Genomic DNA, 24,259 nt, shown 5'->3' with positions numbered 1-24,259 from the left:
GGCTTAGAAAATATCTCTTACGACCGTAACTTTATGGTAATAGTGAGGTGCCAGTTCTGTGAGCCACTCTTGTTTAATAACGGTACCTTTATAAACAATTTGGTAGTATGCAAAAGTTCACAAAATACAACCCAATGTGGCTGTTCTACGGTATACAATGCCGAAAGTGGATGAATCGAAAGCTCTGTGTCACCTCGTACCGTTTTGTAAACCCTAGAATGATGCAAATAAGCAGCGTATGGAAAAAAATCCCGACACAATGCAGCGGCATATAGTTTCCACATTGTCACCACAAGAAAGCAGTGGTATGTTTAATTCTCGTTCCAGCATGCTGCAAAGTTGTGTTTTGATTTCATGTGCGCGTTTCAAATTACGATAAATCAAAAAATTTCGTCCACAGAAGTCTTTCGTGCGATCATTTGCAACAAAGGCTGTGTACACATTCAAAAGTGTGATCAGATCTCCCTCAGAAACTTCAAAATTACGCTTCGCAATAGGGGCTCGTATGGACGCCTGGCCGCTCACTGGTTTTGAGAAAACTGATTGAACTTGCAGCATGGCTATTATAATAAGAATTTCCTCTGAGCATCCCATCTCGCCGGCGTTGTACAGCATTTTAGCCAACATCGGATTTATAGGCATTTCTGCTACGAAATAACCAGTCGGGGACGTTAAGTTTCCATCGGAGTCGAGTGCATCCAGAGCGAACAAAGTCTCCAGTGAAGCCAGCAGATTCTTAGTCGGTGGTGGTGAAGGAAACGTGAACCGCAAGATGTTATCAATTCCCAATGCTTTTAGAAATAAAACCGTGCTGCAGAGATCGGTTCGGCGCATTTCCGGTGGAGTATAATCGGGTAGTTTGTCCCACTCTTCTTCGGTATAGAGACGGTAGACTTTTCCGCTGCGAATCCTTCCGGCTCGCCCGGCTCGTTGTCCCGCTGCTGCTTTGCTAGTCGGTACTATTACCAAACTGTTAGTGGTGCTCTCGGCTAAATACCAGTTCAACTTTACAAATCCGCTATCAATAACTGAAAGTAGTTGACATTAGAATTTCTTTACAGTTTCAAGCAAGCAGTTAAGTTACAAGCCGGCTTACTATAAACAATTCCTGGAATTGTCACTGATGTCTCCGCTATGTTTGTAGCTAAAATAACTTTCCGAACTCCCTTAGGGGCGTTGAAAAAACTTTCAACTGATCCGTGTTGGATAGCGTTCCGTACATGGGAAGTATTGTCAAGTCATCCTTCCCACTAGCCTCCTTATGCTCACGCAAAAGATCGAGTGCTTTTAACATTTCTTTCAGCCCCGTCAGGAACGCAAGAATATCTCCCGGTTTCTCACTACGATGGATTTTCATTACCGTTTCTACTGTTCCCTTCACGTAGTCTGGACAAGGTTCTGAAAGTGTAGTCCAAATTATTATATCTTTTTGAGCCTGACGAACAAAACCTTACCTTGCAAATAAAACACCTCGTAGGGATACATGCGACCTTGCGATCTGCAAAATTAAACAATGTTTACATTGTTACACTCGAACAACAAACAATCATGGATGTTTCCATAGTAACTCCGTCAGGGCGAACACGACGCTCCTCCAATGAATGTCAAAAGATTGTGCCCACTTGTGCTCAATATCCGCCATTATCGCTCGTGGAAAGCTGGATATATGAAGATAGAATTAACAAAAGGGCGAATGTCGCAAGCGTAAACAAACCGAGTGAGGGTTGTTTCTCCTAGAGTGACTATATACAGAGTGGCGACAATGTCAAAATTGGAATGATAATTATCTGTCAGTGTCATTCCAATCGAGCAGACGACCTGTCTAACGCGTATGCAGGAAAGAGAAAGAAAAACCTTGGAAAAACCGCATTGCATACTGTTATGTTTTGCTGCGCAATTTAATATATCTGCGCGCACTGGTTTCCCGATTCCTAGCAACACTACCTGTTTTTTTTGACATTCTCAATGTTTACATTATCATTAGAGTGACTATATACAGAGTGGCGACAAGTCATCCCAAATGTATGCAATGCGGTTTTTCCAAGGTCTTTCTTTCTCTTTCCTGCATACGCGTTGGATAGGTCGTCTGCTCGATTGGAATGACACTGACAGATAATTATCATTCCAATTTTGACATTGTCGCCACTCTGTATATAGTCACTCTAATTATCATTAATAAAAAACGTGGTTAAACGTTAAACGATTTACTTCGCGATTTATATTAATCCCAAAAGAATGCATAATCTTAAAATAAATACGTAAAAGTGGTGTCAGAAGTGAGTCAAAATGTCGATTCCGGAGGATGTTTTACAAAACCTCACGGCTGTTTTCGCCAATGCGCTAAAAACAGCAGTTCAAGAAGTTCAAGGTGGTGCCAATGCAGCACCGGAAGGAGCCCCAAAAGCAGCAGCGTTCACAATTGGCGAATACAGGACAGCGGACTGTTCATCGGTGGAAGACTATTTTAAACGATTTGACTGGGCTCTCATAGTGATGTCCGTTAATCGTTCGATTAATTCAACTAATCGAATAACACATGGAATATTCGAATAATTTTTAATCGAATACTGCCAGCACGAGTAGTTGAATTAATCGAATAGTTCAATTCGTACGAATAATGCTCGTTAATCGTTCATAATCGCTCGATTAATCGAATTAATCAAAGAAATATTCGAATATTTTTAATCGAACACCACTGACGCGAATAGTTGAATTAATCGATTAGTGCAGACAACGCTCACCGATTAATCGATAATCAAATAATTGAAAATTTCGGACATCACTAGGCTCTCAATCTCAGTAGAATCCGGGAAGTGGATTATGCGGCGTATGCTCGCGTTCATATCGGCAGTGAATTGAATAATGCGCTCAAATTCCTAGTGAGCCCAAGACAGCCGGAAGATTTGACATACGCCGAAATGAAAAGAAGATTGGTAAAACACTTTGACCGGGCAAAGAATAAGTATGCAGAGAGCATTAAATTTCGGCAAGTACGTCAGGAGCCAGAAGAGAATGTTGCAAGTTTTGCATTAAGGTTACGGCGGGCAGCTGTTCATTGCGAGTACGGTGAATTTTTGGATCGTATGTTAATCGAGCAGTTTCTTTTTGGTCTGGAATCGCGCGGTATGTGTGACGAAATTATTCGGAAACAGCCGGAAACATTCGACGCAGCATACGAAATTGCACACACGATGGAAGCAACCCACAAAACATCAGTGGAAGTGACAGCCAGCCCAGCCGGTATAACAGAAGCATCGAACAAGTTAGGTTATGTGTCAACAGGCATAAAAAAAGAAAGCTTTCGCTTAAATTCGAATAAACCCGATCGTACTTCAACATGCCACGGCTGCGGAAGCCGTCACGAACGAAAATACTGTAAGTTTCGTAATGCAGTATGCTTTGCTTGCAAAAGAAAGGGGCATCTGTCGAAAGTATGTAAATCGAAAACGGCCCAGATCCAAGAAGAAGTGCTCCCTTTGTCGGATGAAGGTTCGGATTCCACGGACACTTTTCAAAAAGTGAATATTGTTTCGCCAGTTGCGTCGCTAGACAGGAAGATGCTGGATGTCCTGATCGACGGCAAAGTTGTGAAAATGGAGCTCGACACAGGAGCACCGTGTGCCATCATAAGTCTGCGCACACTTCAACAGATTAAAAAAAGTTTTCGCCTGCAAAAGTCAGAAAGGCAGTTCGCAAGTTATACTCGTCATAGAATCCACTGCATAGGCCGCTTGCCAGTTAACGTTACACTAGGCAAGACTTCTCGGCGTCTAAACTTGTATATCGTTGATGGTGATTTCGATTCACTTTTCGGCAGAGAATGGATTGCGCAGTTTGCACTCGGTATTGACTTTGTACGATTGTTTAAGGGCGATGAGCAAGTCAACACACTTACTATAGCGGAACCGGAGATCACAAAGGTACAGCAGCTACGACTATCACACCTCATTTCACGTTTCGACGGTGTATTTGGAGAATCTGCGGGGAAACTTGCGGGACCTCCGGCTACGTTACATCTGAAACCAGGAGCAACGCCAGTCTTCGCAAAGGCACGAGAAATTCCTTTCGCACTTCGAGATTTATATGCCAAGGAAATCGACAAGAAAATTCTTTCCGGACTTTACCAGCGGGTGGAGTCATCTGAATGGGCATCTACTACTCATGTTGTTGCTAAGAAGAATGGAAAGATCCGAATCACAGGTAACTATAAGCCGACCCTAAATGCCAGAATGATAATTGATGAGCACCCAATTCCTCGTGCAGATTATCTCTTTCATAAGATGAAGGGCGCGACTATCTTCTGTCATCTAGATATAACTGACGCGTACTCCCACTTGACAGTTGACGACGATTTTAGTCATGCTCTTATATTGAACACACCCACACACGGGTTGACTCGACCCACTCGTGCTGTATACGGTGCAGCTAACATTCCCGCAATTTGGCAGCGTCGCATGGAAACAGTGTTACAAGGGCTTCCGAATGTTGTGAATTTTTATGATGATATTTTGATTCATGCGGCAAATTTCGAGGAAATGTTGAAGGTGTTAGAAAAAACACTGAATAGGCTGAAAATAAACGGACTTTGCTTAAATCGGTCAAAGTGCGTTTTTGGAGCTCCCGCTGTGGAATTTCTGGGGCATAAAATTGATGCAGCAGGGGTACACAAGTCCGACAGGCATGTAGAAACAATACGTGATGCTAAGAAACCGGCGAATGCAGAAGAGCTCCAGCTATTTCTAGGAAAGGCAACTTATTACAGTGCTTTTATCCCTAACCTATCGTCACGAGATAGGCCTCTGCGAGATATGCTGCTCCAGGATAATTTCAAATGGACAACAAGTGCCGATGCAGCGTATGAAGAAATTAAAAATGCGTTGATTTCACCACAGGTACTGATGCAGTACGATCCAGATCTTCCATTGTTGTTAGCTACGGACGCCAGTAGCACGGGACTTGGTGCGGTTTTATCTCATCGTCTGAGCGATGGAGCAGAAAGACCGATTGCCTAATCGAGCCGAACGTTGAGCGCGACGGAGCAACGTTACCCCCAGATCGATAAGGAGGCCTTGGCTATAATCTGGGCTGTGCAGAAATTCTTCATGTACCTGTATGCTCGTCATTGGACTTTGATAACCGATCATAAACCGCTCTCACAAATACCGTTCTGATTCAAACTTAAAACAGTCTCAAACTTCGAACACTTCAGAATAAAATGCTATTATTGTCGCTAATATGATAAAATATTATGCTTGTTGCATACCATTGGACAGAGGGCATTGTAACGAACACGGTGGTATATAATAAGCATAATATTTTATCATATAGGCGATGCTAAGAGCATTTTATTCTGAAGTGTTCGAAGTTTGAGACTGTTCTAAGTTTGAATCAGAACGGTACTACATCCTGAAAAATCGCTTCCAACGCTTTGTATCAGTCGCATGGCCAACTACGCTGATTTTCTAGGTAATTTTGATTTCGAAGTAGTGTTCAAAAAAACAAAAGAAAATGCAAATGCAGATTATTGTTCCCGTGTTGTTTCAGCGTGTCTGGTAAATCTATTGCGAGAAAATCATGCGATTGCTTGGGATGAGCAATTAGATGAATTTGATTGCTTCATGTTACGTCAAATCGAACAGCTGCCGATTAATGCTCAAAGAGTCGCACAAGAAACGCGTAAAGATGAAGAACTAGGAAAAATTCTTCGTGCACTCGAGCAGGGTGGCAACTGGATACGAAAAACCAAATTCCCTGATTTTTCCAGGTTTTTCCCGGTGTTTAATAAAATTCTAGGTTTCATATTGCGATATAATTTTAACTGAAAATGTGTTTCGATCATTGATATTTGAATTGTTTATCAATCTACGAGGTATTGAGAAAAATTTCCCCACCTACTCTATTTCCCTAGGCGAACTCTCCAATCACTTTCTCTTATTCTGCCGACCAGTAAATTACACTCCTCCCGTGAGTTTCTCATCTGTTCTTTTTTCCGCGGAAGTTTATTCGCAAACTCAGGCGCAAGCGGAGTTTTAGTGCCCATTGCGGCTAGCTCTCGAACCCGCCGTGGTGCTTTTCCTGTCAGCCACGCGGAAATGTTCGTATGTTTAATTTTCGTTCTTCAAGCCATAAGCCATGCAAAAAAGCAGTTTAATTGAGCTAATTTATTTCGCTTTACCACTGGTGGCGGTTCTACTTTCTGACCAACGCGGCTTATTTCACTTTGCATTTGGATTTGGACTTTGGATTGATCGGGATTCGTAACGTGGAAGGTAGGGTCGCTACTCCCGCATTTCGGTTACAATTTGTTACAACAGTATGGCAAGTTTATGTACTGCCGTGAGTCAGTGGAATTTCTCCAACATTTTTCTCGAAAACCGAATTTCGCTGCGGTGCCACTGGCATTTATTTCGATGTTCTGCGAATTGTGTAACATGCCGCAAAATGTCCGTCCTGAAACTTCAGTGTTATTCGATTCGACTTGACTAACGCCAAACGCAACGCGCAAAGTGAGTGCAAACTAAATTTGTTATATCACTTCACTTGCCTCGCAGAATAAGGCCCTTTGCAAAACACTGAGCTAATTATCGATAACCCAATCTATCGCTTGTGTGCCGTACTTCTTTATCTATTTCTAAGTGTTCATGACTACTCAATGAATCGATCATTGGGGTTGTTTGAAAAATTCCCTGATTTTGTTAAAAATTCCCTGATTATTCCAGGTTTTTCCAGGTAATTTCAAATTCCCTGACAATTCCAGGTTTTTCCAGGTAGTTGCCACCCTGTCGAGGATGGCATATCCTTGGAACGTTTAGGTTTCAGATCTCCCCAAATCAACTACAAAACTGCCGCTGGATGCCTAGTTTACGAACATAGAGTGATCATACCTCGTTCTTTACAAGCAACTATTCTGAAGGATTTACATGTTGGACATCTGGGAATAGTAAAGATGAAAGGGTTAGCGCGATCGTTGGTATATTGGCCCGGAATAGATTCAGATATCGAAAGGACTGCAAAGATGTGTTACGAGTGTGCAAAAAATGCTAATGATCCCCCAAAGTTTCGTGATCACGTTTGGGAATACCCTAAGGCGCCGTGGGAGCGCATTCACATCGATTTTGCCGGGCCACTTTTGGGAGTAATGTTGCTAATAATCACGGATGCATACAGTAAGTGGATCGAGGTGAAGGTTACAGTTAGCATGACAGCTAGTGCGACGATTACTCTGCTTGACGAACTTTTCTCAGCGTACGGAGTTCCTACAACTGTAGTCTCTGATAACGGAACCAACTTTACATCTACTGAATTCAAAACATTTCTTCGAATGGCAGGCGTTAAATATCATAAGTTAACTGCTCCATACCATCCATCCACCAACGGACAGGCAGAACGAAGTGTACAGACAGTGAAGAATTCATTAAAAGCGATGAACTCAACGAGGAATAACATACAGCGTAACCTGAACGAGTTCCTTCGTCGATACAGAAGAGCCCCTCATTCTACTACAGGTCAACCACCGTGTCAACTATTTTTGGGTCGAAATATTCGAACATGCTTAGACTTAGTATTACCAGCGGATCCATCAACAAAAATCGATCAACAACAGAAGAGTAAAATGGATTCGTCTTTTCGTGAGTTTAAAGTCTCCCAACCAGTTTATTTTCGTTCCTATAATCCAAGAATAGCTAAGTGGGTTCCCGGCATTATCTCGGCTCGCTTAGGAGACTTACATTATGAGGTTGATTATAAGGGTAAGTAATGCAAGCGACATGTTGATCAACTGCAAAACAACGCGAGCGAATCAGTCAGCGAGTCAGAGAAAAGTCCATGTATGGGTGACAAGCCTGATCCCTACCGCTTTCAGTTTTCATCGGAGTCTACACCAACCGGCGTTACCATTGGATCCAGCAGTCACGAACAGTCAACTTCAACTCCGATCTCAGGTAGTAACGGTGGCGAACGGGCCATCACCCCACCTGTTAGCCAAGACACTGGTGCGATGGCGACACCTGCAGCCCCACGAAGATCGACGAGAACAAGGCGGCCACGAATCATCTTCTTACCCGATGGTCGCTGAAGGAGAGAAATATTGTTATGTTTTGCTGCACAATTTAATATATCTGCGCGCACTGGTTTCCCGATTCCTGGCAACACTACCTGTTTTTTGACATTCTCAATGTTTACATTATCATTAATAAAAAACGTGGTTAAACGAATTACTTCGCGATTTATATTAAAAGAATGCATAATCTTAAAATAAATACGTAAAACATACATTTGGGATGACTTGTCTGACGGCAGAGGACGGTCGGACAGTGGAAAAACACAGCGTACGGATTGGATTATTAAAACACGCGACTACTTGGAAAAGTGCCTTTTATTGGAATGATAACGGAAACGATATAACGCACATAACAATGTGTTTTGTCTTCTGACAGCTAGTGAGCCGCACATGAGCGGTGAACTGAATATGAGAACAAAGTATATATAACTGCAAGGTGGGTCACTGTTCTTCTCAACACTCCTCCTCAATGACCTACCGAATAATCACTAAGACCCATCATTACACAGAATTGTTGGTGCTTATTTGGTCCTAGAGGTCTGCAGTCATTAAATCAGTAGAACAGTAATGTAATTCAATCGCCTTCTTATCACATAAATCTTTAACAAATTTCTCACGAGTGTCGATATGTTTCGATCGCCGGTTGCAGCGTTCCGTCTAAACAAACGCGATGCACCCTTGGTTAACCTCGTTCACAACCCTAGGACCATTTTGCTCCTGATCAAAGTCGTAAAGCAGCTGCCTCAACCATAAGGTCTCTTGGCACGCCTCACTCAGTGCCAAATACTCCGCCTCCATAGATGACAGAGCGATAGACGTTTGACGACGACTACTGTGTTACCTGACTCACTGCGAAATGCGTTGTATTCGCGGGATCGTGTTGGTTCGAAAGGTTTCGAAAAATATCGCCCTTGTATCGAAAATATCGTTAATTTTGATCACTAAAAATAACGTACTTAAACGTTATATTTCATGTGCCAGTAGTACGCAATAATTGTATTGTGAAACTGAATTGTTATTTATGCAACTTTTTACAAATTAAATGCAATAACAAAAGCACAACTTACAAAAAATCGTTTGTTATCGATATTAACTGCATATGCGTTATAAACGAATAAAGCGTATGGTTACGTTTTATTTCAATAATACGCATATTCGCAGTGAGTCAGGTAAAACAGTAGCCCACGAAACCAAAGCACCTCCGAAGAAAAACACGAAACCCGATGTCGATTTTCGGCTGCAAACATCTCCGGCCCAGTCGGAATCCGAATACCCGACAAGCAATTGCTCTGAATCTCCTCCTAGTCGTAGGCTGTAATCTGCTGTTTTCTTCAGGTATCTAAGCACCCGCTTTGCTGCTGTCCAGTCAGCCTCCCTCGGATCACTGAACTTGCGACCGAGAATTGCTGTACACGCCGCGATATCTGGCCTAGTATTCACTGCAAGATATAACAAACCTCCTACAAGACTTCGATATTTGGTCGCATCTTCAAGCACTGCACTCGAGTTATCATCTTTCATGAATCCAGGTTCCATTGGTGATTTCGCTGTCTTGGCCTGTTCCATTCCGTGGTTAGCAATCAGCTTCTCGATGTAGTTTTTCAATCGTATTTTATAAACTCCTTCCTCCCGCTGTATGTCCATTCCTACCCAGGTAACCAATAAGCATTAGTATAAGCAGTAAATCAATCGTTTATTAGCATTCCTGGCGTTTTATACTGCAGGTTGCTGTTTACCAGCCTTTTGACTGCATAACTGTTGTAAATCGGCATACACAATTCTATTTAAATCCTTCTTGTCGGTAACTAGCTGCAAATAAGCATTGTCAGCACTATAAGAGGGCTAGCAGTAAAGTAGCCGCATATTTTGCCAAAAAAGCATTTAAGTAGCATTTAAGGCAACTTACGTGCTTATTGGCTTGCATTTAAATTGCATTGGAAATGCTTATTGGTTACCTGGGTAGGAAATGCCGAACATCAAGACACGTGAGTTCGAATTTTGCTTTCAGCGAATCAATCAATCGTAACACCTCTCGTTCACTAGTTGATCCAATCCGCATATCGTCGACATACACGAGTAGAAACACTTTAAGTTGGTCAATGGTTCGTATGAACAGACACGGATCAGCGCTCACAGGTTTGAATCCCAGCTCAGTTAAAACTTCGTTCAGTCTCTTGTACCAGCAGCGTGCTGACTGTCGCAAACCATAAATGCTGCGATGTAGCCGACAAACATACTCCTCCTGGCCACGCACAGCTCATCCAGGTGGTTGACGCATGAAAATTTCTTCGTCCAATATCCCGTAAAGATACGCTGTCTTTACATCTAGATGTCGCACAACCATATTTTCCTTTGAAGCTACTGCAAGAAACCCTCGTAAAATTGCTTGACGTGTTACCGGAGCAAATACTTGATCGTAATCAACTCCATACTGTTGCGTATATCCCTGAGCGACAACCCTGGCTTTAAATTTTACTATTTGATCCTGTTCATTACGCTTGATCTTAAACACCCATTTTGAACCTACTATCTTACGTCCTTGAGGTGTAGGAACTAGCTCCCAGGTTCCATTACGCTGATGGGAAGCTCATCCTCCATCGCACTTCGCCACTCCGATGCTTTCAGTGCTTCGCGGTAATCCGAAGGCTCTTCAACTGCGCAGGCCGCAATACCAACGGCGGTATTCCGCGGTTAGGGCGATCCGATCGTCGTACAATTTCCGCAGTATCATCATGATCAGCAACTTCATGGTATTCGTCATCGTCAGAATCAACTTCGCAATTCATAGCAGGCTCCTCTTTAAACGGCAACAATTTGATATCGTCTTTATCATTTGAACCAGATGAGGTCGCAGGATATTCTACTGAACCACTTCCATTGCCATGTTCAATGAATCTGGCATCTCTGCTCACTATTATTCGATTCGTCAGACGATCCACAAAGCGATAGCCTTTGTGCTCTATTGAGTAACCTACGAAAGTAAGTTTCCGGGCTTTTTCTTCCAGTTTAGATCGCTTCACTGCTGGAACTAATACGTATGCTTCACTTCCAAAAACCTTCAGGTGACTCAAATCCGACATACGCTTCCACCATAGTTCAAATGGTGTTTTCTGAACGGACCTTGACGGTAAGCGGTTTTGCAAATAAGTAGCGGTAAGCATGGCTTCTCCCCAGAAACGCTATTCAAGGCCAGCATCTATCAACATACATGTTGCCATCTCGGTAAGTGACCTATTCTTGCGCTCAGCTACGCCGTTCTGTTGTGATGAGTAAGGGGTCGTAAACTGTGGTTTTATACCTTCTTCACGGTAAAAGCGTCGGAGCTCGACATTGTTAAATTCTCCTCCGCCGTCCGAACGAATAACTTTCGGTTTCTTACCGTGCAAATTATACACCCACCGAACGTAGTCCTTAATATTTGCTGCCGCTTCACTCGGGTGTTTAAGGAGATACGTTACCGTGAATCGACTATAATCATCGATTATATTCATAACAAATCGATTACCGCTTGGAGTAACATTCTTCATCGGGCCACACAGGTCTGTGTGCACGATGTCGAGAATTCCAGTCGATTTCCGTTCGGTTACTTCAGGGAAGGGTGGTCGGGATAATTTCCCAGCTAAACAACATTCACATTCAAGTCTCAAACCACAACCGCTTACCTTCATTCCGGATGCGAGGTTCTCTTTAACAATACGCTGGGCAGCAGCCCAATCGCAATGGCCTAAACGTCGATGCCATACATGCTGACAGTTAGCAGTGTGCTGCTTGACGGTAGCCTTCAAGGAAGACTCTACTACTCTCAGGCGATACAACCCGCCGCAACGGTCGCCAGTCGCTACCACGATACTATTTTGATCAATAATCTTGCAACTTCTATCGTCAAAATGCACCTTTAATTTCTTCTGCGCCAATTTGGAGACTGAGGACAACTTGAGGACAAACCAGGCACAAATTTCACTTCACTGATATCGATCTTCATTATATTCTCCATTAAGAACACCACTTCCTTCACCTTGGTTCTGCGACTTCTTCCCATCCGCCATAGTGATCCATCCGCCAGCGGACTCTTTAAGCGACGTAAAAAACGAACGGTCGTTCGTCATATGAGCACTTGCTCCACTATCGATAATCCAGCACATATTTTCATTAGCGACGGTAAACGCGACATCTTTTTCACCGTGTGCAGCTTTTGCTTTCACTTGTTCTTCTTTTCGCGAATACGAAACACTTTCAGTTTCCTTCTTCGATGCCATCAACTTTCTACAGTTACGTCGTATGTCGCCAGGCTTCTTACAAAAGTGGCACACACGCTTTTCTTTTCGATAATTTTCTGCAGAGCGCATCGCTTTTTCCGTTTTGGGAACACTGTTTTCACGCTCAAGTCGCCGAGTATAATCATCCACCACCTTCGATTGCACAACATCCATGGTAATTTCGTCATCCGGCCGACTATCGAGAGCCGTAACCAAAGTATCGAACGAGGGCGGTAGGCTACGCAAAAGCATACAGACTTTCATGTCTTTGTCTAACTCGGCACCCGCCAAGGCAGCGATTCTGTTTGTTGACATTCGGTCAGAATTCCGGTTTTAACTACGCCCAAGTAACAACGGTAGCTGAATTGCAAGAGCAATGCCTGTTTACGGGTTGGTTTAAGGCGATCAAAGCTGCATAAAGTAAGCACTCAAATGGTGTTTAAATAAGCTATGTTTAAGCTACTTTAAGTTTTTCAAACCAGTTCTCTCCCAAAAGCTGAAAAGCAAGCTTAATAGCGGATTTTTCTACTAAACAATCTGCTTCTAAACAGCCATAAACATCAAACCGTTTTACGGTTGCTTAAAGGTGTTAAAATGTAGAGTGGAAGCTTTCATTAGGCTCACAGCTTTCCAACTACTTTAAGTCTGCTTAAGGGTGTTAAAGTGGCTTTACGAACTTCTACCAAGTTTTCTTTCGGCTCACAGCACACATACTGTCAGATCATAAAATTTCGCAATTCGACTGACGGTAAAAGTTTGTCAGTTATCGACATTATCGACTGCTTCACGCTAGACGGGCTAGGCTTCAGGTGTAAAGATATTCTCACTGTCTGTTCTGCAGACGCAAATGGGGCGGATCATACGGTGAGTGCCTCTGTACGGTGAGTGCTTATGGATCAAAAGATGGCGGGTTCAATTCCCGGAAAAAAGACATGCATTTGTAATTAGCTTGCTAGCTTACTTTACTTGTACGAATTAAAGTTATTCGAAACTAAAAATATCGCGTTCACGGCGAAATATAAAAATGACGCGTTTTATTTTTTTAAATTTAAAAATAATTTTTTTTTGGCTGCATAAAGGTTGATGAAGCGTTGATTAAGCGACTGGAAAAGTAGATTGCAAAACTATTTCTTGTTCTAAAAAAAGAATTGACAGCATTGCGCAAATTGGCTATTTCAAAGTGCAAAAAAGTTTCTATTAAGCTTCATTGCAGCTTCGAAAGCAGCTATTAATTAGCCTGAAGCTTGATAAAATCACCAGATTTAGATGTTTAAGAGCTGAAAAAAGGTTTTCATTTCTAAACCTAAACCATAGATCAGCCACAGGTTGAATAAAATTCAGCTATAAAAGCGTTTGATAAGCCTGAAATTGTTACTTGGGCGGTCTTGTGGTAAATAACTTGTTATTTGATTTGAAAAAATAACTAAACTGTTTTCTTTCTAGAGCACATCGTATGGATACTTGTGAAGAAGTTTATTTTCCAGACGAAAATGATTTTGAAGCCGCTAGCTCCACCAGCAGGAATCGAAATAATGAATCACAAGCAGCCGGCACTAAACCACTAGATGATATGGATGTAGAAAACTTGGCATTTGAAGAAGGATCTTTGGGCGATGAGGCTATGTACACCTTTCCCGCAACTGTTTTTTTACGTTATTTCAAAGGTCATAAAACAGGGCCTTCAGTGGGAAAATTTTGGATCAACTGCGACTCAGCGATTGAGATAATGCAAGCAACGTGGGCTTACTGTAAAGATTTTATACGGAAAGAAGCCGTATTTGAAACCCCCACAGGAACCGATTACACAGTTAAGTGGAATAAATCGTCGCCCACTAATGAAGAAATCGACAAATTCATCAGCTTTCAAGATAAACTTTCCAAAAAAGTTTATAAACCAGCACAGCTTCTCGAAAAACCGGAAAAAATGCAGAAATTTTGTGGAAGGGAAGTAAATGTATCCGTTTTTGTGTATTCGAAATCAGTATTATCGTCGAATATGTATGACATATTGAAAATGCAACTGCTACAACCCGAAGAAAGAGACCGCGCAGGAGCTGCATCGAACCATTCGTTAAATAATTTAGCAGCAGAGTTAAAAGAACTTTACCAGGATAAATACAGTTCGTCGGCAATTAACTGGTCTATCTGGGCATCTTATTTACAGACAAAAGACCGCTTTACTCAAGAAAAATTGAAGCCGCTTGGCCCACCACAACATTTAATTCACTTGTTCCAAACCGTTCCATCAAAATCTCAAAAAATTTTAAGCACATCTCGTCAAGATCTACGTATTGCGCAAAACGTAAACAATTCATTCAAAGATTTTATGGCAAATTTACAATCAGATTTGGATCAATTGTTGTCTTCTATAAAATTGATCCAGCTTTTTACAAGCCATAATGGCGGACGTGTTCGTAATATTTGAACAGCACTTTTGACATTTCCTTAGGCTATGAACCATTTCGCGAAATTTTTAACTTTTTGGTTAAAATTTGACAGTTCGATGGTTATTTCTCCTTGAGTGGTTAAAATCAGTTCAGAATGTGAACCATTTCATATTTGACGGATTGATAGTTTTTTTGCTCAATGAGAGCATATAAGGTGAGGATGAAAATATTGTTTTTTCTGTCCGAGTTAAAATCGGAGGAATTTTTGATGTTCATTTGCTTTTATTTGATAGATAAAATTCATCTCATTTCAATCTGGGTTGTTTGAACAAATTTATAATGCGATAAGCATCTATACCAATGTAAAAAAATCTAACGAAAAATCAATGAAACTTGTCGAAGCTCTCTTCCTCACCTGTGCATATCTCATTGGCTCTCAGAACTTGGTTAAAACTAACCATGCTCCCGAGCAGGGTTATTTTCGGAAAACCATCGAACTGTCAAATTTTAACCAAAAAGTTAAAAATTTCGCGAAATGGTTCACAGCCTTAATACATCGCACGTTTTCTTTCCGCGCGGTCACGGTAAAACTAAAGGAATGTACGGAAAGAAAACGTAAGATGTATTAGGGAAATGTCAAAAATGCTGTTCAAATATTATGAACACGTCCGCCATTATGGCTCGTAAAAAGCTGGATACAGCTACGACTAAACGCAATGGCGGCAATTCAGAACAGAAATGAATCATTACTGGCGGATGTTTCTGGAAGCTTTACAGCAACTGAAGATTCATATGGAAAGGAGCTGGCTGAGGAGGTCTCTGACTGTTGGGATATTGATCACATGTAAAATATCATTGCTCTGTTTTATTATTTTTATTTTGCAATGAAGCTGTAAAATACATAAACGGTTTATCTTTACTAATAACTATTGATCGAATCCAATGTTTTCTGCGGATTGATTTAATCCTCTCTCTGCATCAAATATTCCACCTGACAGGTATCCACACTTTCGGAAGATTTTTGTGCAATCGATAGTTGAAAACTCGTTCAATGTTGTCGCAATGGTCACGACCTTCGAAGAGTTTTCCTTGTAATTTTTTTGGAGTTTGCGTTTGCAGTACCCAAAAACAAATTCGATGGGATTAAAATACGGTGTATACGGAGGCAGAAAAATTACATGAATTCCCATGGATCTCAGATATTCCACGATACGATGATGACAATGAATTCTAGCCCCATCTAGAATCCAAACAGAATTCACTCCCGGATGCTTAAATATTTTGCCACTGTTGGCAAAATTACGACAGCACTCAAAAAATTTTCTGCGGGTAAAAGTTCCATCGCACATGAACGATTCCAAAATTCCATTTTGATTCAGGAAACACAGTAGGGACACACGAGCCTTGCGGTTAAACTCGCCTCGGTATAAATATAACTTTCTTTCCCTTAATCGCATATCCACGATTGCGAAGCATTCCTCTATTTTCAATTGATACTTCATCCAGGAAAACTAAATTATGAAGATCCCAATTGACGTTCGCCAGCTCATTCACAAAGAAACAAATTTTATCCTCTTGTGCCTGAATAGTAGAATCAATATATATAGAATGCCAGTGTCGCTGTTTTTCTACAGGACTCATTGTGGTAAACATGATGCTAACAATCTGTATCAAGTCTGTGCATCGGGAACTTCATTGTCAAAGTTTCTCATTGTTATTTATCTGTTCTTTATCTGTGCGCTGGTTGGTGCTGTCACTGTCATCAGTGCCAGGGATACCAGATTTGCAGATTTGTCTGCAAATTGCAGATTTTTGGAACGGTCTTGCAGATCATTATAAATTTGCAGATATTTGCAGTTTTTATGACTTTTATTGTTTTGTTGCAGATTTTTGTTCGAAGCTCTTTAAACTTTCACAGACTTCCTAAAAAAGTGTGCAGATTTTCGCAGATTATTTTCAAACCAGAAAATTCGAGTAGCCGGAAAACTGCTCGATTTTTCCGGTTTTCGAGCAGTTGCAGACATTTTTTTAGAAAATATGGCATCTCTGATCAGTGCGCACTCCGCTGTGTTTTTATGCCAGTGAAATGGTGTTAAACGTTCTTTTTCTTTTCGTCCGGATGAATAGAATCCCAAAACTGCGCCCTTTAGCACCGATTTTTTTCAGAAATTTGAAGCAAGCGAAGTTTCCAATCACATTATTTGGCAGCCATAGTTGAAATTTTAAACTGGTTGTCAAAGTTTGACAATGAGATTCCCCTTTTGACGAATCTCAGGCACACACACATTTGCATATATAATGTAAATACATTATCTGAACATGTGTGATGTTTACCACGCGCACTGCAGCGACACTGGCATTCGATCTATATATATGATATATATTGATTATACTGCCTGAATTGCTCTACGCTCAAGCACTTTCCAGGTGTATCCTTCTTCATGCAAAATAATGGAAATAGATGAAGTACTGATGGAAATTCCGAACGTCTTGAAAAATATTTCCTTAGCTTCATTGAGAAAAAGGGTCGGTTGCTTTTGGAAAAGGTTTACTATCCAAGCCCGTTTTTCCTTGCCGAATTGCAAATAAACTTTTTGTCTTATCTTTCGAGATACAATACCGTGTTGTTGATAATTTTGAATCCATCTAGTGATTGTACTGGGATGTTTTCCGTAAATTTCCGCACATTCACGTTTGGACAATCGTAGAAAGAAAAACTCATAGAGCGCATGGTATTTTGTATTGGTTGATGCGTGTTGGTTCAAAACTTCATGTTTTATTCTAAACATGGTGAAATTTTAAGTGATACTTTAAGTTAAGCAATAAATATTACAAGTTGGAACAAATCAATATACGTGGCAGTTTTGCAGTTGTTGACGTTTTTAAAGAACAGCTGATTGTCAACGTGCGCACAACTCGTCGCGCAACTGACAGTCGCGCAACTAAATCATCATTAGTTGCATTTAAGAAAAGATTCATAATATCTTGCATTTTGCACCTTACTGGACACCGCAGTCTAAAAGTGCGACTGGCACAAAAAGTGCGACAATGCGAATGCTGTGAGCAAGGAAGAGAAAGAATGACAATTGCAATGATTCTGTTTTGTTTTGTCATATACATTGGCATTAGAGAAAATAATCTGGATTAATCCAGGTACAGCTGCAAAGCACAATATTACTTTCTTGAGCATTTCCTGGCCTAGTTTTAGCTTATATTTTTTCAGCTGCATATCCCGCTTTATCAAAACAGTATCGGGATGAAATTATCGATTTAGCATAATATCGACGTCGTGAGTATCGATGAAATATATCGAAATATCGGCCTTCGAGTTTCGATAACACAGCAACACAGGTATCGATACGGTATCGCCCAATACTAATCGCTATATATTTACGAAAAGATTGTTGTGGAGTTTTAGTTTTCGGAAATTTGGTAAAAATGTCTACTGCCCTTGAACCAGCTCGTGAAAAAGCTTTGCAAGATTATCGCAAAAAACTACTAGAACATAAGGAAGTGGAATCCAGGTTAAAAGAATGTAGGTATTCGCTCCCGGGATAGTCGAGGTTATGGTTCCACAAAAAGTGATTCGTCATTAAGTTTCTTCGTTTTTATTTCAGTGCGAGAATCCTTGAAGGAATTAACAAAGCAGTTTGATAAGTCCGAAAATGATCTAAAAGCGTTGCAAAGCGTCGGTCAAATCGTTGGAGAAGTCTTAAAACAGTTGACCGAAGACAAGTTTATTGTAAAAGCTACTAATGGGCCTCGTTACGTCGTAGGTTGTCGTCGGCAACTAGATAAAACTAAGTTAAAATCTGGGACTCGCGTAGCGCTCGATATGACTACCTTGACCATCATGCGTTATCTACCGCGTGAAGTAGACCCGCTAGTCTATAACATGTCTCACGAGGATCCCGGGGAAGTACTATATTCTTCCATTGGTGGTCTTTCCGAGCAAATTCGCGAATTGCGTGAAGTAATCGAATTGCCTCTGCTTAATCCGGAGTTGTTTTTGCGGGTTGGAATTACACCGCCGAAGGGGTGCTTGCTATATGGTCCCCCCGGTACAGGAAAAACCCTGCTGGCCCGAGCCGTCGCATCCCAGTTGGATGCTAATTTCCTTAAAGTGGTTTCATCGGCAATAGTTGATAAATATATAGGAGAATCTGCTCGCCTGATTCGTGAAATGTTCAACTATGCTCGTGATCATCAACCATGTATTATTTTTATGGATGAAATTGATGCAATCGGTGGCAGACGATTCTCCGAAGGTACATCTGCCGATCGTGAAATCCAGCGAACATTGATGGAGCTTCTTAATCAAATGGATGGCTTTGATTCACTAGGACAGGTTAAAATGATTATGGCCACAAATCGACCGGACACACTGGACCCTGCACTCTTGCGTCCAGGACGCTTAGATAGAAAAATTGAAATTCCTCTGCCCAACGAACAAGCGAGGCAGGAACATAAAATGTAATTTGTTTTTCCTTTTTTCACAACTTGTATATTTTTAGACTGGAAATCCTGAAAATTCATGCCAATCCCATTGCTAAGCATGGAGACATTGATTATGAAGCGGTGGTCAAGCTTTCGGATAACTTCAATGGAGCGGACCTCCGCAACGTATGCACTGAAGCCGGTCTGTTTGCGATTCGCGCTGAGAGAGAATACGTCATTCAAGAAGACTTTATGAAAGCTGTGCGAAAAGTTGCCGATAACAAGAGATTGGAAAGTAAATTGGATTACAAGCCGGTTTGAATTACATATTACCAAATGCTCATCAAACAAATCTATAGATTTATAGTATTTCTCAATTGCAAATCTAACTTTTTCAGCATAAAAATAAAAGGAAAATAAATAAGAGGAAGGAATTATTTATTTCTTTTCATTTCTTCTACTCTTTTTCGTTTGCGATTTTGGTAATCTTTAATGTTGTCAAATTTTTTCTTGAACAGAAAAGTAGTAGTGTCAACATATGCCAAGCGTTCATCTTTAAGTAATTTCGGTACACTTTTTTCATCGAAGTGAAAATTATTCTGATTTAAGATAAAAGTTGTTTGTGTAACTTCTTCGGTGTTCCTTTCAATAGCTAAGGCAATCAAATCGTGTTGCTTGTCAAATATAATAGAGGAAAATATTACGTTTGATTTAGCATACAGTTCTTGAAGATATTCACATCGCACGGGTTCCCCTCCAAATAAGCGGTATGCAATTATTTTCGTAGGTTCATAGCAGAGCACTGCCAACAAAATACTTCCATCGTGCAGTCGCGTGGTTGTCAATTTTGTTCCCATGTTGTCCATTTTTTGCAGAAACATTTCTTCTCCTATCTCGTAATTCCATAAACGAAGCGTTCTGTCTCCAGATAAAGACAATAATTGCTGGCCACTAGTAGTTCTGACAAACTCCAATTGAGCAACAAATTCTGTGTGACCGAGGCAAAACGTTTCGATTTCGTGACTGTCAGGATACCTGGTCACTCGAATCTTTTCGTCCCTGTCGCATGTGATTATCCGACTAAAAAAATGAAACGCAATAAGTGTCAATTTTGAATGAAATGCAACCATAAATACCTTTCCTCAGCGTCAATCAGTACGTCCAATACCTGACTCATATGTCCCAAAACCCAACGACCCGGTTTGCTATAATCAATGCAGTCATATATGTAACAATCACCACCTTTATCACAGACAATCGCAAATTTGCCACTGGGGGCAAACTTTATACAATTAGAAGCTCGAGCTACTAATCTTCGCGAAAGTAAACGCAAGCGATTCCCTTCTACGGTCTCGTCTAGAATTTCGTGCAAATAAAATGATTTGTTATCAGTAGCTATGGCCAGTAGAGATTTAGATTCGTTTACATCAACTGCGACAATGTGCTCTTTGGTTTCTTTTGTGCTGTTTAGCTCTTTCCTTGCATCCTCGTCATCATCGCTTTCACTGGCAGCATCTAAGTACCTTCCAGGGCGACCTTTTTCAAATGGTACGTTCGAATCAATTTCGCTCATCCATTCCGAGGCCGGTGATTGAAAAATTACGTTCTTATTGAACGTAATTATCAAAGAGTTTCCGTACAATTTGATGAACGACATTGGTTTTAAAAATTAAAAACTAGGTTAAAACCTTACCTAAAACCAGTCACTCAAAATGCCCCTAAGAGCATCCGTAACGGTGCGCTCTGCGCTGCTAAACCATAGAGTGACTATATACAGAGTGGCGACAATGTCAAAATTGGAATGATAATTATCTGTCAGTGTCATTCCAATCGAGCAGACGACCTATCCAACGCGTATGCAGGAAAGAGAAAGAAAAACCTTGGAAAAGCCGCATTGCATACATTTGGGATGACTTGTCGCCACTCTGTATATAGTCACTCTACTAAACCCAACTATATGAAGATAGAATTAACAAAAGGGCGAATGTCGCAAGCGTAAACAAACCGAATGAGGGTTGATTTTCCTATGCTGGTCCAGCAAAAAGTAACTCTCACTCGTTTTGTTTACATTTGCGACATTCACCCTTTTGTTAATTCTATCTAGATATGTGCTTATACGCCTTAAGCGGGTTACGCTGCTGAAAAGTAATGGGTAAAAAGATAGGACAAGAAATGCTCAAGAAATCGATTTCTTTTACGATTTCTTAAGCAGTACGCACCTCATAAGAAATATTATTTCACGTCCAGATGACGTTGGTTTACACGCAAGTGAATTAAAACGTCACTTTTCCGTACGGAATAATATCCGGCGCAATTATTACCACAAGAAAAAATGACAGGTGGTTGCTTGCATTGGAGTTGTCAAAATTTCTTCGGTAAATAACAAGATTTTTTCTTGAGCTGTTTTCTTTTCAGCAGCGTACCCCGCTTTATCCAGCTTTTTACGCGCTATAATGGCGGACGCTATAAATTGTGTTCGTAATATGTGAACAATCTTTTTGACAACTCTGCATACATCAAAACTGGGCACTCTTCTCCTGTACGGCAGTGTTGCTCTTTCTTTCGTTTACGCAAAAGAAGGAAGGCAATAGTTTTGTTTACATTTCGCACAGTTTTGCTTTCCTTCTTTGACGTAAACGAAAGAAAGAGCACGGTAGTGTTGCAAGAGAAGAGTGTCAGATTTGATGTATGCAGAGTTGTCAAAAAGATTGTTCGCATATTACGAACACAATTTATAGCGGCCACCATTATAGCGCGTAAAAAGCTGGATACTGGAAACCCCTTGGTCCCACAGAGCTTGCCCAGTCCCAAAGCTACACTGAGAAAACTTTTCGTATGATTTCTATGTGTCCCACACGTAGATTTTTGCATTGTGCCCAGTCAATGAACTTTATATGCCAAACAGTTATAATTTATGGGTATACGCGAAACTTTTGCACATACTATTCATATGCGTATATTTTTTATGTGTATAATTGCACATACTATTCATATCCGTATAATTTTTATGTGCATTTCTAGGCGGATTGTGCTTATATGCGGCACATGATAATCATCTGGAATTTCATATGGAAATTTACCATTAGTTATGTGCAGAATATTTTGAGTGTACAAAAACTTATCGTTTTTCACTCAAACGTATGTTTTTTACCGGAGTATAGAGCTTACTAAGCCCAGTGCAAAAGGCTACAAAAACTTATCGTTTATCACTCAAAAGTATGTTTTTTTACCGGGTATAACTGGGGGAAAACAAAAACAAACGTGTAAAATCAATGTAAAATCTAACAACAGCAACAACAAATCGCGCGTCGATGTGTGCGTGCGGCAAACGTCAGCAAGCTCAATAGAGATTTGAGGCAAACAACAACAGTAAACAAAAGATCCCAATAGAAAATTTTGACAGATGCTGTTTTACGCATCTACCGACGAAATAGGATGCCGAAGAAATGAACCAATTAATCAACCGACTTCATCGGATCGCGTTGGATGGTTGTCTCCGTCACCCGACGCATTGGTATACAGCCTGAATTCGTTAATTGGGCCACGACTGCACTCCAGCTGATTCGCTAAATGGGCCGACTGACAGTTGTTAGAAAATTCTAAACTCGAAAATTCCATACAATTTTGACATTCAAGTTGTCACATAGCCCAATTAGCGAACGCCCAATTAACGAACCGCCCAATTAACGAACCGCCCAATTAACGAACCACCAATTAACAAAACTTTGCTGTATTTAATCTGTTACCGTCGGGTAACGATTAAATCAGATGATGATCGGTTTACTCTGTACAGAATGATCTTTTGACAGCTTAGTCTGATTGATTTTTTAACAAGGCCAGTTTACTTCTAACCCAGTTAACACAAAATCGTAATAGAAAGTTCACATTAAATCGTTTTCATGTCAATTTCACATTGGAATTGTATAATGATTAGAGTATGTCAAATCTAAGTGAACAATAAGTTGTTTTGCAGTCGTGCGTGCCTTCATATACAATTCATGACTGTAAATTATAAAGCAGGATAGACGATTGCAATATTTGATTATATCTTAATCATATACCGTGGACCCCCGTTCGTTTGACCATTTTTAATCTGAACACTTTTTAATTTGCACCCCGTTGGTTTGCACGACGTGCAAATTAAAAATGGTTCAAATGTCATTCTCAACATGACATCATTTGCTTATGCAGACAATGCACATAAACACGGTTTTTTTGTACTGACCTAGCGTGTTTAATCGGTTTCACATTTCGTTTTCCTAACGATTAGGATAGAAATCCGATCGGAAAATGCAATATTCGCACTTGCAACTGCCAACTAAAACAAACCACCAAAACAATAACAAAGAGTAGGGCGGCCAGTTCACACAGGTTTCAGCATATTTCGGGTTACCAGTTGTTCAAATTAAAAAGTAACCCCGTTAGTTTGCATGAGGAATCGTTCAAACGAACGGGGGTCCACTGTATTCAGGAGTATAAAAACTACGCAAAATAGAATTACAAATAATTGACAAAGCTTTCGCACGTATATCGCCTCCACTTTGGTACATATATGTTCTTATATGGCGTGAAATATAACTTTTTCGTTCAGATATGATTTCGTATATCTCAGTTGCAATCGAGATACACAAACCAAATGGTTTACTGGGAATTTACTTGTTCTTTATTTGAATAGCTAGGTAAGTATCCTTTACATAAAAAGACAACTGCATTGAATTTGTAACTTATTATCGCTATTTAAGTTGGAATTTCGCACTGAAAATTATCGTGCGACCAAGGGGTCGGACACTCAGCACATAGTGCCCCGGCACTGCAGAGATATCAAGCGGCACTCCTCTAAAGCCTTATAAAAATAACATTTATAGGGCTTTACACACCTCCGGTTCAATTTTACATATGAAATGGGAGCACTGCCAGTTGTCAAAATCATCTCACACGGTTGCCAGATCTATCAGATTTTAACGAATTTAACAAATCTTGCAGTTCGGCACTTTCGGTACAGCACCGGCACAGTTCGGCTCGTTTTAAGTCGCCTAACATAAAAACGGCTGTGCCGAGTGACCGACCCCTTGCGTGCGACTATTTTTTCCTATCGGATTGTGGAGCCGCCCAACGGAGAT

The 24,259-nt window shown here is 40.7% G+C and overlaps 2 protein-coding genes and 1 pseudogene across 2 annotated transcripts; 1 reads left to right on the top strand and 2 right to left on the bottom strand.

Moving 5' to 3' along the window:
* Window positions 1-3: 3 nt before the first annotated feature.
* LOC128745676 (probable ATP-dependent RNA helicase DHX35) lies at window positions 4-9,703 on the bottom strand (annotated as a pseudogene).
* An 8,389-nt stretch (window positions 9,704-18,092) lies between these two features.
* Window positions 18,093-19,565, top strand: LOC128733091 (26S proteasome regulatory subunit 10B). Its single transcript, XM_053826697.1, has 3 exons — window positions 18,093-18,237; window positions 18,320-19,160; window positions 19,217-19,565. Exons 1-3 carry the CDS (start codon window positions 18,141-18,143, stop codon window positions 19,458-19,460), a joined length of 1,182 nt encoding a protein of 393 aa, XP_053682672.1. The 5' UTR covers window positions 18,093-18,140; the 3' UTR covers window positions 19,461-19,565.
* Window positions 19,566-19,571: 6 nt separating this feature from the next.
* On the bottom strand, window positions 19,572-20,842 carry LOC128733092 (tRNA (guanine-N(7)-)-methyltransferase non-catalytic subunit wuho). The gene is made up of 2 exons (XM_053826698.1): window positions 20,276-20,842; window positions 19,572-20,219 (listed from the first exon to the last, which is right to left on the bottom strand). The coding sequence occupies exons 1-2, from the start codon at window positions 20,794-20,796 to the stop codon at window positions 19,574-19,576; spliced, it is 1,167 nt and encodes a 388-aa protein (XP_053682673.1). The 5' UTR covers window positions 20,797-20,842; the 3' UTR covers window positions 19,572-19,573.
* Window positions 20,843-24,259: the final 3,417 nt, after the last annotated feature.

Source organism: Sabethes cyaneus, chromosome 1 (genome assembly GCF_943734655.1).
Source record: "Sabethes cyaneus chromosome 1, idSabCyanKW18_F2, whole genome shotgun sequence".
In the NCBI taxonomy this organism is placed as follows: domain Eukaryota; kingdom Metazoa; phylum Arthropoda; class Insecta; order Diptera; family Culicidae; genus Sabethes; species Sabethes cyaneus.
Note: the sequence above shows the minus strand (reverse complement) of the source record. Positions and strands in the feature narration are given on the sequence as shown.